Here is a 15,248-nt window from a genome sequence, read left to right on the forward strand (position 1 = left end):
CTGTCCAAACAAATTTCCATTAAGGATCGTTTGATCTGTGAGACGCATTATTTGGACGGTTCTGATTTGAGATAAATGGCACGTATAATCCCACGCTGCAAAAACATAGCCTAAGTGTACTGTACCACTGCCACCTACACTGGCTCAGGAGGCTTCGATGGAACGCGCTAACCAAGCTTCCTCTACTCTTAACGTGACAGGATTTGATTAGATGGTGAAAAGCAAGTGACGTTGACACAAAGCATGCTTGCAAGGATTGAGATTGAGTACTACTCCTAGATTTCGGCATAGGCAAGGGCTTTAAGGGGCCCACTGTGATGTATGGATTTTATACATCTCTTCTGAATACATTACGGCTCATTTTAAGACATGAACCAAAAATGAGATAAATTTAATTCTCAAGTGGTTCATTACACACCTACCATTAAAAACTTCATTGGGTCCATTGTAATGTTTATTAGTAATTAAACTTACTAATTAGATTACACACGTGTAGATGAAGGAACATCATAAACATATGCTTGATTCAAAATTTTTGTGGTCCATGAAAAGTTTCGAATGGTAGGATATTCAACCTTTCCTTTTGTTGTCCACTTGAACCTTGAATTTGTCTATCTTTTTATTATCTTATAACCAAAATGATGTGAAAAAATAAATGGTCAATGTGAATATAACTAATATATTATTGTGGCCCCCAAAGCCCTCTCTTGTGGTCGTGCTTGGGACAAGGGTAGAACCTAACCCTCATCCTTGTTCGAAATTGTTTGATGTAATATTAATTGAATTTGGCATTTCTAATAACAATATGGTATCCAAGTATATCCAATAACATAAGGATGGAGGGAAATTGAATTATAAGAGTAATGTAGAATTTGATAGGATTGCGTGTTACTGTTTAAAGTATTTTAATTAATTATTTAATTAAAAATAAATTATATAAAATTAACGGTAGCTAACAAAGCACATTTGAGCTACGGCCCACTTGATTCGCATATGGTATGCAAACTGTAAATATGGCAGTACGAGTAAGGCTGATGAACACTTCGGGTAGTGAACAATTAAGCCTGAAACCAACACATTTGCTTTTTGTGACTGATGTGCCTACACGTAAGTTTAGGAATTGCTTGAGTTTAGGTAGAGGCTAATAAATGAATTGGATGGCATATACACAACAAGGTGGACCCATATGTCCCACGTGGAAGTTCCTACGCCGAGAGTTTACTCCCCAGTATTTCCTTTAATGTGGCCCACCTGAGGTATATCTGTAAGATTGGATTTTGAAATCAAGGATTAAGACAGGGCATGACCGATTGGATGGAACGCATACATTACGAGTGGGCCCCACGGAGCTCCATACGTTTGAACGTATTTGATGATTCCCACCTGTAACTTTGACATGCAGTTACAACAGTCCATCCGTCGAGATGGCTGGGACCATGGCGGATGGTGCATAGACAGAAAATCACATTGAAAGGATCAACCTTGACCGTCCAAATGGTGAGCCGCAAATGGAGGGTTAAGATCATCCGAACAATACGATCTCATGGGGCTATTCTCTGTTTCAAAATGAGATCCATGATTTAGATGGTCCACCGACAAGATGGATGAGAGAATTGAGGTAGGACGGTGGCGTGGAATTACCTTGTCTCTGTCGCATGATCATTTAAGACTGTACTACCACTGACGGATGAGATTTGAAGCAGCTTTTTGAGAATCGTAAGATCAAAATCCCATCCCTCTTAAAACTACCTTCTGTTCCCCTACGCTTCCTGACAACCCTTATACCCTGCGCACGCACGCTCGCTTTCTCTATCCCCACACACAACCCACCTTTCCTTGGCTCCTGCCCATCCATCCAACGGCTGAGAGTGACAGAACCCGCTGAAACATCAGTTACAGCCGCTGTATCATGAGTTACCATACATCCATTCTTTCCCACCAACTTGTTAATTTGTACAATATCCTACCCGTTCAAAATGTTTTGGACAGAATTTTAATCATTTAAAAGGAAATTCAGGCCGATCCATCCATTGGATGGGTCACACCAAAACATACGACACAGCATCGGCCGTTCATTGATGTTGAAGTTGTGTTACTTTGTAAGTATAGATTAGCCTGTTTCTAACATGAGATAATCATCATCCTGTGGCCCACCTTTTGTACGGGTGGATATTTTACAGAGGCTGTAACTTGGTGGAAAAAATGGTTGTATCATGACTTACGTTACAGCCGCTGTACCTGGTCATTTCTCGAGGAGAAAGGACCTTTCTTTCCATCTGGCTTTGCTTGCTGCAGCGATTACTGCAGATTTCTCTTGGTGTTTTTTTTTACAGCGTCATGCCTTGTTATTTCGAGGTCCGGTATTGTAGTCCGCGGACTATTTAACAGGATTTTATTTTTTATTTTTCGGACGTCAGGCCAAGCATTTGAGTGATCGGAACCGTTCAATAGGTAGGACCCACAAGCGATACGCTATAAGAAGATTATGATTTGAACAAATAACCCTTAGCTAAAACAAAGTATTGCTCAACGATTTACATTCAAGTTCATTTTTCTGGATGGCTCTGATTATTTTTAACGAAGAAGAGGACCTTCCAAGGTCGATCCACGGTGAGACCTGGTTCGTGAAGTGGGTATTACGCTAATACTCGGGGCCCAGCTAGAGGACTACAAATTCACTTTCCTAGTCCGCGGACTACTTCAATTTTTCCCTGTTATTTCACCCTTCCTGCCATCCGATTCTTCAAATCCCGGTAAAACTATATAACTATGCTTTCACCCCTTCAAATCCGTTGGAAGCTGAGATAAACCTCTCTCTTTCTCTCTCGTTTTCTATAGTGTTGGGTTGAAATCTCCTGTTTTTCGTTTGCGTTCTGTTGTCTGTCCTGTTTTTCCCTGCTATCTTTTCTTTATTGCTGGGTTGAAATCTCCTGTTTTTCGTTTGCGTTCTGTTGTCTGTCCTGTTTTCCCCAGCTATCTTTTCTGTAGTGTTGGGTTGAAATCTCCTGTTTTTCGTTTGCGTTCTTTTGTCTGTCCTATTCTTCCATTTGGGTTTTTGATGGGAATTTGAAATCTTCTTCTTCATTCTTTTTTTGTCTTTTTGGTGTTTTTGCTCTGTTCTTGTATTTGGGTTTTGTTTGGAAGTTCTCAGTATCGTCTGTTTTTTCTACTTGGTTTCTGTTGTTTGTCCTGTTTTCCATTTGGGTTTTGATGGAACTTCAACAATCTGTCTTCTTCTGTGGTTTTCCTCTCTATGATTTCAGCTCTTTTTTTACTACCTCCTTTTTTCTGCATTGTGTCATGATGAAAATTCAAAATTAGATAATAAAAAATCATCTCCTTCTCTTTTTTTATTTCATCTGTTTCCCCGTTTTCTGCATTTATGGAGAAATCTAAAACAAGCCAAAATCATCTGCTCTTTCGTTGACTTGCTCTCCTTTTCCCCATCTGTGTTCGGTTTGAAACTCAAATACCCTCTCTTCTTCTATGTCTGTTGCATTTTAAAAGCTTAAAAATCCTTTCTTGCCTTCACTTGGGTTTGATAGAGAACTTCAAATCCTCCCCCTGCTTCTCTTCTCTTCAAATTCAGCTCTTTTTTACTTGTGTGTATTTGGTTTTCCATGGAAATCTTCAACAACGTCAATGTTGCGGAAGCGCAGCTTCCACCCGGTTACCGATTCCATCCCACTGATGAAGAGCTTATAACATACTATCTCATTAAGAAGGTCATCGACAGCAGCTTCACGGGCCGAGCGATTGCAGAAGTAGACCTGAACAAATGCGAGCCATGGGAACTTCCAAGTACCATTTCTTCATTATCATCTCCACCTCATGTTATTGATAGCTTTACATTCTATTTTCTAACCCATGCAGTGGAAATTTGCAGAGAAAGCAAAGATGGGAGAAAAGGAATGGTATTTCTTTAGCCTCCGGGATAGGAAGTATCCAACCGGGCTTCGAACGAACAGAGCGACGGAAGCTGGGTACTGGAAAGCTACTGGAAAAGATAGAGAGATTTATAGCTCAAGGACAGGATCGCTTGTGGGGATGAAGAAGACTCTGGTTTTCTACAAAGGGAGAGCTCCAAAAGGAGAAAAGAGTAATTGGGTCATGCATGAATATCGCCTAGAAGGGAAATTCTCATATCACTATCTCTCTAGATCATCCAAGGTAAGAGATTGCCTTCTTTTTCTTCTTATCTGATAACCCAACTGTTTTGGGGAAAGTGATAGTTGTTACACAATCACAGGGGTAATTTGGTCATTTGGGCGGTTATTGAAAGCAGCCAAGGATGGCTTTGTCATGACCACATTTCCTCTAGATGAGAAGTTCTGTGGGCCCCACTATGATGTATGTGTTGTATCCACACCGTCCATCTATTTGGAGATATCATTTTAGGGAAGGAGCCAAAGAATGAGGAAGTTCCAGAGCTTTAGTGGTCCCCACCACAGAAAACAGTGGGGAGAGTGATGCGCACCGTTGAAACCTTCCTAAGACCGACCATGATGTTTTAGTCAAGGGAAAGAACAAATATAAGCTTGATCGGAAACTTTTGTGGCCTTCAGAAGTTCTTAATGGTGGGCATCACTCTCCCCACTGTTTTCTGGGGTGGGGTCCACTGGAGATTTGGATTTAACTCATTCTTTGGATCTTACGCTAAAATGACCTCTCCAAGTGGATGGACGGCGTGGATACAAAACATACAACATGGTGGGGCCTACAGAATATGGTGACGTCACTTCAATAGCGAGTCTCGCTACTCAACCTGTCAGTAGCTAATCGGCTTCCGCAGTCTGCGTGCTTTCCCTCATTACAACTGGGTGCTTCTTAAATGACTGCACCCTCTCTCACCTTCGATGGGAGGAAGCATCTGATCTGATGTGAGAGGCTGTGATCTCTCTCATTCAAGAAGCAAATCTGACTCATTACAACTTCAATTAATATCAGGGCTTGAGGCTCTCTCCACTCTTCTGTACCTCTCTCTTTCATCAAGAGAAGCAAATCTAACAAGTACAACTTCTCTCACCCTCCGTCTCCGACGCGGATGGGCTACTGACGCTGCTAGTAGCGTGGTGGCCACTGGACAGTGCTGCATGGTCCTATAATGATGTACGTGTCTAATCCACACCGTCCATCTATTTTTCTATTTCCTGTGAGTCCACGTGAGATTTGGATCTACCTCAATTTTGAATTTACGCCCTAAAATCATCTGGAAAAGTGGGTGGACAGCGTGGATAAAGCACGTTCATCATGGTAGGGCCCAGAGCACAGTCCAGTAGACACTCAGCCTCCCTCCGGCTAAGCAAATCCAACTTGTAGACTTCAATTCTGTTCTCTCATGAAAGAAGCAATTCTAACTATAGCGACTTTTAACTCTTTTCTCTCCCGTAAGAGAAACAAATCCACTAGAAATACTTAATTCTCTCTCTCTTTCTCTCTCAAAACAAGTCCTTGTTACAACTGAAACATGAGGTCCTTAGTCCTGTATTAGATCGTTGGATGGCTGTTCTACGTCTACAAAAGCATGCTGGTTTCAAATGGGCCAACCCGGACCTAGACTTGGCTTGCCAATGCCTGCACCCACCTGCTAGCCCACCTTCCCCATTCAAACCGGCTTAAATAAGCCCATGGGCGGTCCAGGCTGTCATCTCCGCGTTCTATACATTGTTCCAACTCAGGCCCGCGACGTGTCCCACAAACCGTTTTATACTTGCTTGACACGTGCGAGAGGGTGTTTTGGTCAACACACCGTAACAGTTGCTTACCATCTCTTCCTCGCCAGGGGTATTTTGGACATAAATGGTGTCCAGATGCTAGCTAATTCCACGCGCGTGTGGGAGCCTTTCACATCCACGTGCTGCAAGATCGACGATATTTGGAGATTTGGCTCATAAAATGAGGCGGTTTCACTCCTAAGGTGGGCCACAGCTTATCAAAGCAAACGGATGGCTAGAAAAAGAATTATTTGCCTTTTACGTTGTGGCCCACCGGAAGATTGAAATTTTCTGATTTCGTTTGGTCAGAAGATATAGGCATTATTTCCCAGCTTATGAAAAGATCCCCTCTCTCACACACGTTGACATTCGCGCGTGTGCCGGTTTGTGCGTGTCTACGGTTCTACAGGTGTGCGGAGTTGCACCAGATCATTAAACAGATCATTAAAATTTAAACATCTGCAATGAGGTGGATACTTCATTTAATTCTAACTGCGCTGAGTCTGCTGAGATCATACCCAACTAACCAGAGGAGGGTATTTTCGTCGCTGGTGACTAATTCGATGCTCTGGTATCTTAAGATGCTTGATACGCAGGCATACCGAAATTGTACAAATGCGATAAACTTGCACAAATTAAACTACCTAAAACAACCCCAAATCAGAATGATTGAACAACCTAAACTCTGATTTGTCGACACTTGTTTTCTAAAATATGATCCTCCGACATTCTTCACCTCAGCCGTCCAATGAATGACCACCAATCCCATAGTTGTATATATACCCAAATAAATATTTTACTTATTTACGATGCATCTAACTATGACACAATGATCTGGCCATTTCAATTTGAATTAGTTGCGTGTGCCACGTGTATAAGTTCTCACTGCGTGAGTATTGTCTATCACACTCCACCCGAGTATCAATACATTTGCTTAGCCGTTTCCTTTCCGAATCCAAGATTTCGTCAAAAAATTTAACGCGAGTAGCTGGTTTTCCGTCCGTGGCAAAGAGGAATTTTTTTACTGTAGATTTGACCTTCCATCCTCATCCGTTTTTAGTTTTACCCGAACGGAACCTAGCTTGCTAAACTAATCTCTATCCCTACGACTCAATAAAGAAGAAAATACTCCTGACTTTTTCAGCTACTTTTATACGAAAACTAGAGATATTTTTATATAAAACCTTATTTTGTTACCTGAAAAATACGTTGACAATGTAAGTTTTTCACCGTTCAATTAAAAAAAAACATAAAAAGAAACCATCTACGAGTGCTAATGTTTTCCTACTAAAATTAACTCCATGCAAAGTGGCATTTTGGTTATTTCGAACGGTTGCCTATCATACTAACGAGCTCAATTGTTTATATATACACATGCTTGGTACGCAAGCACTTAGAATTTGTACACGTGGCATACATTAACTCAAGTTGGATGATTCACGTGGCATACATAAATATGTCCACCAATCCGTTAGATAACCAAATCAGTAATTTCTAAGTGCCTGTTTATCATCCGTCAAAGCCAGACTATCTAAGTTTTTTCTCTTGGAAAAAGGCAAAAATACTAGGAAGGGTTTTAAGGAAACCGTTTTGCGTACTGAGTAATCTCAGTTGGGCCCACCTTGAATGTATGTGGTCTATCCACGCCGTCCATCCGTTTTTCCATCTAATTTCAAGGGGTTGAACCCAAAAATGAAGCATATCCAAAGATCAACTGGATCATACCACAGGAAACAGTGGGGATAATGATTTCCTCTTCATAAGATCACGAAGACATGGATGAAGGGAAAACACATATATAAGTTTGATCCAAAACTTCTGTGGCCAGCAAGAATTTTTCAACAGTAGACGTTACAATTCAACTGTTTCCTATGGTGTGGTCCATTCGAATATTGTATATGCTTCATTTTTGGGCTCAAACACTGAAATTATCAGATAAAATGTATGGACGGGAGCAGATAAAATAAATTAAATCATGGTGGACCTAATAGAGTTTACTCAGAGTACGCTAAGCGAAATGAGTTACTCGCTACCACGCAGTCCGCTTCCGGTTTTAACATGCACACGCAAGAGAAGGGCATTTTGGTCGTTTCCTCTCTTGCCTGAAGATAGTTAGTATATTCAGTTATTTTTATGCCAACTCCATTCCATGCACGTAGGATGAGTGGGTTGTCTCGAGGGTCTTCCAGAAGACCGGCACCGGAAGTGGGAAGAAGGCGGCCCGCCTCTTCAGTGCTGGGACCTACTCCGACGTTGGATCTCCATCATCGTCGTCCCTTCCCCAGCTGCTCGATTCCTCTCCATATGGGCCGGCGGCGGCAGCAGCCGCCACCGACAGAGACAGCTGCTCCTACGAGAGCGAGAGCGCGAGGGAGCACGTACCCTGCTTCTCCACCACCGTCGCTGCCCCTGCGGGCTTCGAACACCAGCCGTTCGTCCCACCGTCGATCATCACTGATCCGATCGCCCGCCTTGGGAGGGCTGGAAGTGGGCCGGTGTTCCCGAGCCTGCGGTCGCTGCAGGAGAATCTACAGCTGCCATTCTTTTTCTCGTCTGTGGCGCCGCAGATGCCGCCCCAGGCGATGGTGTCAGGGGAACGGAATGAGATCGTGGGTGGCTGCAGTTTGGCTGGGAACTGGCCGGAGTCATCGGAGCAGAAGGTGGAGAGGAGCAGGCAGCAGGTGCAGGTGGGGAGCACCGAGTTGGACTGCCTGTGGACGTACTGAAGAAAGGTAACTCGCGGTGGACTACCGAAGCCTGTGGGATCACTGAAGAAACATAGCTCGCAGATATCCCTCTCTTCGAAAAACTGATATTATTACTCTTCTCAGCTTTGGTGTATGTGCCGAAAAGAACCCTATGCTTCTAACTATTTACCAGTTTAATGCTTGTATTTTCGTTGACTTCTAACATGCGGCAGGGTCGTCATTCCTGTTCATCCAACCTACATGATGGCTCACGTGATAGATATAGCACCATCGTTAGCCGTCCGTTGAAAAGTGGATGGTATGGATTGAGAGCGGTGGTCCATCAGATCCACCGTCCCTTGTAGGCATTCTTGCCAAAATGGTGCGAGGATGCGGATTGCGTCCTACCCCCGGCTAGGGACGGGCAGTTCTGCGGGCGGTCCCACCGTAATGTATCTGTTTATCCACGCCGTCCTTCCCTTATATCATATCATTTTAAGGCATGCTTATAAAAATGATGCAGATCCAACACTCAAGTGGACCACACCAAAATAATATGCTTGGATTGCATTAAATGCAAGAGTCATCTGTGGTGCGGTCCACTTGATCGTTGTATCTGTTTCATTTTTGTGTTCATACCTTGGAATGATCTGAGAGAAGGGATGGACGGCGTGGATAAACAGATACATCACTGTGGGCCCGTCAATGATCTGAGAGAAGGGATGGACGAGTGGGGGTAGGACGCAATCCGCGTCCGGCAAAATGGGCGGGACATTCTACTAATCCTAGCCGTCGAAACGGTAAAGCATAGCACGGAGATTAGTAGAAACAAACTACTTACTGGGTGGGCGACAAATGGACCGTCCTGAATTTCCCCCCAGGTTGGCCTTTTTTATGAGCCCCACCATTTGCACGTGTCGGGTGTTATGTACATAAGTGACACGTGGGTTAGAAAACAAAACCTTGATCGTAGAAGTTTTCATACAACGTTGTATGGGTTTGGAGAGAGTCACTCCCTTTTGGAAGGGATACTAAAGGATAGCTATGGTGGGCCACCGTGACGTGTGCATGACATCCACCTTGGACGCCATTTTGGCCTTTGCCCCAAAAATCAAAGCTGATAGCGAACTCAAGTGACCGCAGGGAACAATGGGAATGGGAAGGAGCGTCTATCAAACCTTTCAGATTTGGTGGGGCTCAACGGTGTTTATAAAACGTGCCAGTTTTACTCTTAAAACTTTTCACAGTATCCGAGTTCCAACTCAAAGAAGAAAGTCATTTTGTGATTAGTAGATACAAATGAATTATGCCTAGTTTTAGTGTAAACGAATAAGGTCTGACCCACCTGATGGACCACCCAAACCTTACACTGGAGATGGAATAAGGATACGCAACCCACTCACTATAAATTATCCTGAGCCTAGTGTAACTTTTCTCTGGTCATTATAAGGCCAGCGTAGGGCTTCTCCTACATAGAAAGCTCGAGTGCATTCATGTTTTTTTTACTGGTCTCTGACTAGTCACTGTTTTTTACTACTCTTGAGTAGTCCAATCATAAAGGTACGTGAGGCCTTGCCACATAATCCCTTGATGACTGAGGGGTAGTGGTTATAACAATGGATATAATAAAATAAAAGTAGCTGGGCAATCAAGAGATGTGAGTCTTCGCGTAGCCCTAAAATGAAAGGGGTGGGTATAAGACGGAGTGACTGAGCAACCTAATGCGAGGAATGAGGGCAAAGAGCTTCCTCAGAGGAACGAGAGCGGAGGGCTCTCCAGTGAGCAAACAGAATCATAGCTCACCCTCATATTCTACATCGCTATGCATGCCTTGTGGGCTGACAGCACTAATTGAGTTCAAACAAGCCTCCTCTTCTAACAATGACTTGTTTTAAAGTTGAATCTACTTGGAACTTTTACTATATACTATTAAGCAAACAAAAAGATAAAAGAAAAAAGAAGGAGAAAGAACTTAAAAACTATCAATAAGCTTGAAGTTGAATCTGCCCTTGGAAGTATATGTCCTCAGCTCAGCTCGTTAAAATGAAACAAGCATGCCCCAAACTTCCCATGTCCCCCTACCAGATTTTTAACTTTATATACCACTTGAAGGTTTTGTAAACTTCCCAGACCGAAAACCAAAGCTAGAACAGAGAGACGTGGAGCCTAGATTTTTTTAAAAAAATTAAAAAAAAAAAAAAACACTTTCGGAGGGAAACTTTTGAAACTATAATTTTAAATCATTTAAAAATATTTGTGAGTACTTTCTTTTATATTAGTAAACTTGAATAAATATGTTTTATTAAAACGGTGTATTTTAATCATATGTGAATGGATTGATCATGGTTCTTTTCTTTGATTCCTATCTTCTTATACAAGTAAAACCAATTTCGATCAGTAGATCTAAGATCAGAAGGTGGAAATTACACCTTTATTTCCTGGCAAAAAAAAAAAAAAAAGAGGCAAAAACTGAATTTGGTAAGTGAATCTAATTGGGGCTAATTGAGCTCTAAAATTACAATCACCATAATTTAACTGTTTACCAAAAAACACTCCAAAACTGATAGTGATTTGTTGAAATCTAAGGTGGGCGTTCAATACTCCCTGGCCTCGCAATTGCAACGACCAGAGGATAGACATCGAAAATCCCAGCAATTTAAATATTATTCAAAACTGGCACGTTTGATTCAAAAGACAATGGAAATTTATCCAATAGCCACCGTAGATTCTCCAAATCTCACCTTAAGGATTATTGGACCAAAGTGATTTTTTGAGAGAGAAGGGGGCAACTAAAGGTTTTGGGGCCCAAAAGATGGAAGGTCTAAATCAACGATAGCATCATTTGTAGTACGGTCAATGCAGACCATCCATTTCTCTTGTTATTTGACTAGAAGGCCAGGATCACCCATCCAAAGTGATTTTTTGGGAGTAATGACAATCAAAGGTAGGGCAAACACGATGAATGTCTTGATCAATTATTAGACCATTTTATGTATAATTAATATGGGCCAGTCATTTTACTAGGCATTGGTTGGAGGTTGGGATCATCCAACAAAAGTTACTTTAAAGGGACGGGCAATCAAGGGTGGGACCCACAAGATAGAGATCACAGATCAATTATCAGAACATGATTAATATGGACTGTCAATTTTCCTAAACATTATTAGGAAGACTAGGATAATTCAACAAAAGTGATTTTCTACGAGAGATGGGCAATCAAGGTTAGGTCCCACATGACGGATGGTCTAGAAATTTTCCTGATCACATGGGCAACATCCAATCCATTCATTAATTTGGTCAAATGATATACGATTGAGATTGAGAGTTATATTTGTTGATTTAATGAGAATGCTTCTTAACAAGTGATTCACAATTTATAAACCAACCAAACATGGGTCTTATAGTTTCTGAGAATAAAAAATGCACTAACACGAGGTTATCCAAACAAATAAATAAAAAACTGCTAGCCATTACAATAACAAGGCATTTGGAGTACCTAGTAATTGAATTATCCAGGGAATTCAAATGCCCCAAACAAAACGAACCCTAAAAGTACTCATTTGTGTAAAAGTAGTCATGCGCTTATTAAACTATATTTAATAAGAATTGGTTATTAGATACCAGATTTTTAAAGGCTGATTTTAGAACTTATAACAGTCATATAAAATTGTGAAGAATCTACCTAAAATTTCAAAACTACAAATTGAAGGGTTTCATAATATAGATTCAATTGTTACTAAAAATTTCAACAATCCATATACAATTGCAACGTGTGAATTGTGTGTCATGTTTCATTCAAAATTGTGTTCTTAATGTTCAATAAATGTTAGAATGGGTGATCATCCGACATGTTGGTTTCTATAAACATGCTGCTTCAATTGCTATTGGTTTTCAGGCATGCAATCTATTTTAGAGATTTTGTACTTGAAGAGAAGATAATTTGTCCCAAGGATATAAGAGGAGAATCTTTATTAAGGTTTGAATTTCACAGATAAGGTCTGGGTTTTTGAGAGAGTTTGGTTTCACAAAATGCTGAATATCGAATAGACGGGTCGGAATATTAAATATGATAAACATGTGATATCCTGGCCGTTTTAACCATACATCATATACTTACTCTACTTAATTATTATAATATCTCAACCCTCACACTCTAAATTCAAGCTACCATGGACAAATTAAGGTGCAAGTTATTATTAATTGACTTCTGACTTTCTAATAATTAGTTTAAATAGAGTAAATAAACTTACTGTTTTTAAGTTATTTGCTACTTGTGCAAGTATCTATGATTTTAGTTAGAATCATTTGAAGTTCACTTACAAAGTAATATTAATACCGACTCTATTTTGGATTCATGGTCAAATTGTAATGTTCAATAGATGGTTGGAACTAATTTGAATTGTCCATGCCCATTGCTATCATAAAATTTTGAATTTCCCATGCTCATTGCTATGATAAAATAGCTGGGCTAATTCAAAATGTTGATTGCACATGTTTTGGGCCCAGCCCAATGATAACCTCTAGTTAGATAATCTTAACCACCCAACTAATAGATTATTATGTTCATTTGTAGGAGCAGGGTCAAATGATCAAGAACGGTAAGATGTAGAGAATAGAACATTCATATGCATTGAATGGAATTGATAGTTAAGGCTTCATACAATAATTTCTATCCAGATGGTGTGATTAATACAAAATTAGCCTATAGTATTTCAAAAACTATAGCTAATAATAATAATTAGGAAAAAATCTAAATAATTTTCCAATGAGATATTAAAGATGTGATTTATAAGCAACGCAACATCTAGGTAATTTCAAGGGCCACAAAGAACATGCCTTTGGTGTGTGTGTGTGTCTATATATATATATATATATAAGGCTAGTCCAGTCCACTCACCAGCAGCATAGATGAGAATTGAAGATGGCTAAGATTTGCAACACCACTACCTTAAACATTCATTCCTTAGATGAGAATTCTTCAACACTTCTGCACCACAATTCATAGTCCCATTTTTCCTGACAAAATGCTACTTGCGTAAGACATCTGTACCATGAAAATAGTGGGCCCCCATGAAGATCAACTAATCAAAAATCACGCCGATTCATTTACTAGGTGGACCACACCTGCATGTTGTGTTAGACCATCAGTTGTCCATTGATTGGATGAGGACCAGTCTCATTTCTGTGCCAGATGATCTTCATGATAGGCCCACCATCGTCAATGGGAGGGAACCGCCCAACACAAGCAACACATTGGCATGCCTGGTTTGGTGGTGTTTGGCCTCTGTCAAAAGATGGCATGCGTCTGCTAGAATGAGACAGATTCTAGGTAGTTGGGGAACATGGATTAGTTATCGGGACCTTTTAAGCATCACACTCCCAAGATGACTAGGGGTGCTCAGAAAATTCAGGAAGATCCTGGCACTCGAGTTAACGGCCAACAAAGCTGCAGTTGAGGAAAATCAAAGAACAATCCATTCAACAAAAAGAAAAAGACCAAAGATTGTTAGTTCAAGATCTTCCAGCCTAGGAGATTATTTTTCTTGAACCCCACCCACAAAGAGCCCGTCAGATGAATAGCCTGGATGAAAGAAGGGTGGGCCTTCCTTGCACAAATTAGATCAATGGGCCTCAGTACAATACAGGTTATCCTGCAATTCTTCCAGTAGGGATGCAACAGGTGGACCTGGAAAGGTTTATAGATCCAATTTTTAATTGCTTAGTGGAGAACCAATTGCTGAGTTGTATTGGACAGACATTCCATAACTCCTAATTCATTGATCTGGACCATCAATAAGAGTCTAGAACACTCTTCCTGAACCACCTTCACCAACTAAGACAACTGTCCTGAAACAATTTTGAGAATATAAGCAATCTCCAATGGGATGATCATCTATTTTAGTGATCAGTCCTTTTTTAGAACTTATCCAAACTGCACATTCGCAGACCATCGATTGAATGGTTATGGTCGTTGGATAGTTGTGCTTTTTATTCATGAATGTGTGGGTTTGATATCAGCCCTTTCCCCTTTGGTTGTAGAATCCGCAGATCTGACACATGGATGCGGCTCTTTTCTATCATACAACGCCATCCTGTTTTCAGTTGTGAAAAACTTTGATACTCTGCCGGCAGGTGATAGATGACACACAGGCACTAATAAATTACTTGGAATTTGCAAAAATGGAATACGAGTAATTCAAATTAAGCTGTCCAAATCATGGTCCAATTTTAGATTTACCTTGAACTAAAAATTGCAATTATTTAATTATCTGACAATGGCAGATTGGTCAACATTGAACAGATAAAAATGAAAAATATCCAATGGTCCTACTTCAACAGTAAAGTGTCCCCAGATCAGAATTTAGGACTGCTCAACCAATCTGATTTTGGGATGTGGCCTTGTGACATTGGGTTCCCCAGTTTAGTCGGTAATGTATGCCAAATGTACAGTTTCTGATTTGCCTGTGAATCAAGCAACATAGGCTGCCAGAGTATCAAATAACTCCCCCTTTTCAGTTTGTACAAGCAGGGCCCACTGTAGATGGTCCATTGGCAAACAAATAGACAGCTAGAAAAGGTCCCTATTCATCAAAGAAAGAAAGAAAAAAATTATTGCCAACAGCTAGGATCTTCCAATCAGGGGGGGATTTGGATGCAAGCACCTTTACGACGACTACAGCACCTGGGATAACTAAACAATGGGCCCCACTTGCACAAACTGAAAAACTAGATGTACAGTACAATCTCTTGGCCAAAGACTTCATCAAGGGCATGATTAAACAAATGTTACCACAAACACGAGAATACAGACGCAATGATGTAAAACATTCCAGAGAAGAATATTTGT

At 40.8% G+C, this 15,248-nt stretch overlaps 1 protein-coding gene across 1 annotated transcript; it reads left to right on the plus strand.

Annotated features, from left to right (window-relative positions):
• The first annotated feature begins 2,819 nt into the window (after positions 1-2,819).
• On the plus strand, positions 2,820-8,617 carry LOC131241146 (protein CUP-SHAPED COTYLEDON 2-like). The gene is made up of 3 exons (XM_058239839.1): positions 2,820-3,801; positions 3,887-4,170; positions 7,874-8,617. Exons 1-3 carry the CDS (start codon positions 3,621-3,623, stop codon positions 8,438-8,440), a joined length of 1,032 nt encoding a protein of 343 aa, XP_058095822.1. The 5' UTR covers positions 2,820-3,620; the 3' UTR covers positions 8,441-8,617.
• The last annotated feature ends 6,631 nt before the right edge of the window (positions 8,618-15,248 follow it).

The sequence above is a fragment of the Magnolia sinica genome, chromosome 3, assembly GCF_029962835.1.
Source record: "Magnolia sinica isolate HGM2019 chromosome 3, MsV1, whole genome shotgun sequence".
NCBI classification, from domain to species: Eukaryota; Viridiplantae; Streptophyta; class Magnoliopsida; order Magnoliales; family Magnoliaceae; genus Magnolia; species Magnolia sinica.

Bases quoted from the DNA above. Each gene is read 5' to 3' on its own strand.
- LOC131241146 (XM_058239839.1), top strand. From the start codon at position 3,621: ATGGAAATCTTCAACAACGTCAATGTTGCGGAAGCGCAGCTTCCACCC. The intron at 3,802-3,886 runs GTACCATTTCTT...GGAAATTTGCAG, and splicing joins CGAGCCATGGGAACTTCCAA to AGAAAGCAAAGATGGGAGAA. The intron at 4,171-7,873 runs GTAAGAGATTGC...CCATGCACGTAG, and splicing joins ATCTCTCTAGATCATCCAAG to GATGAGTGGGTTGTCTCGAG.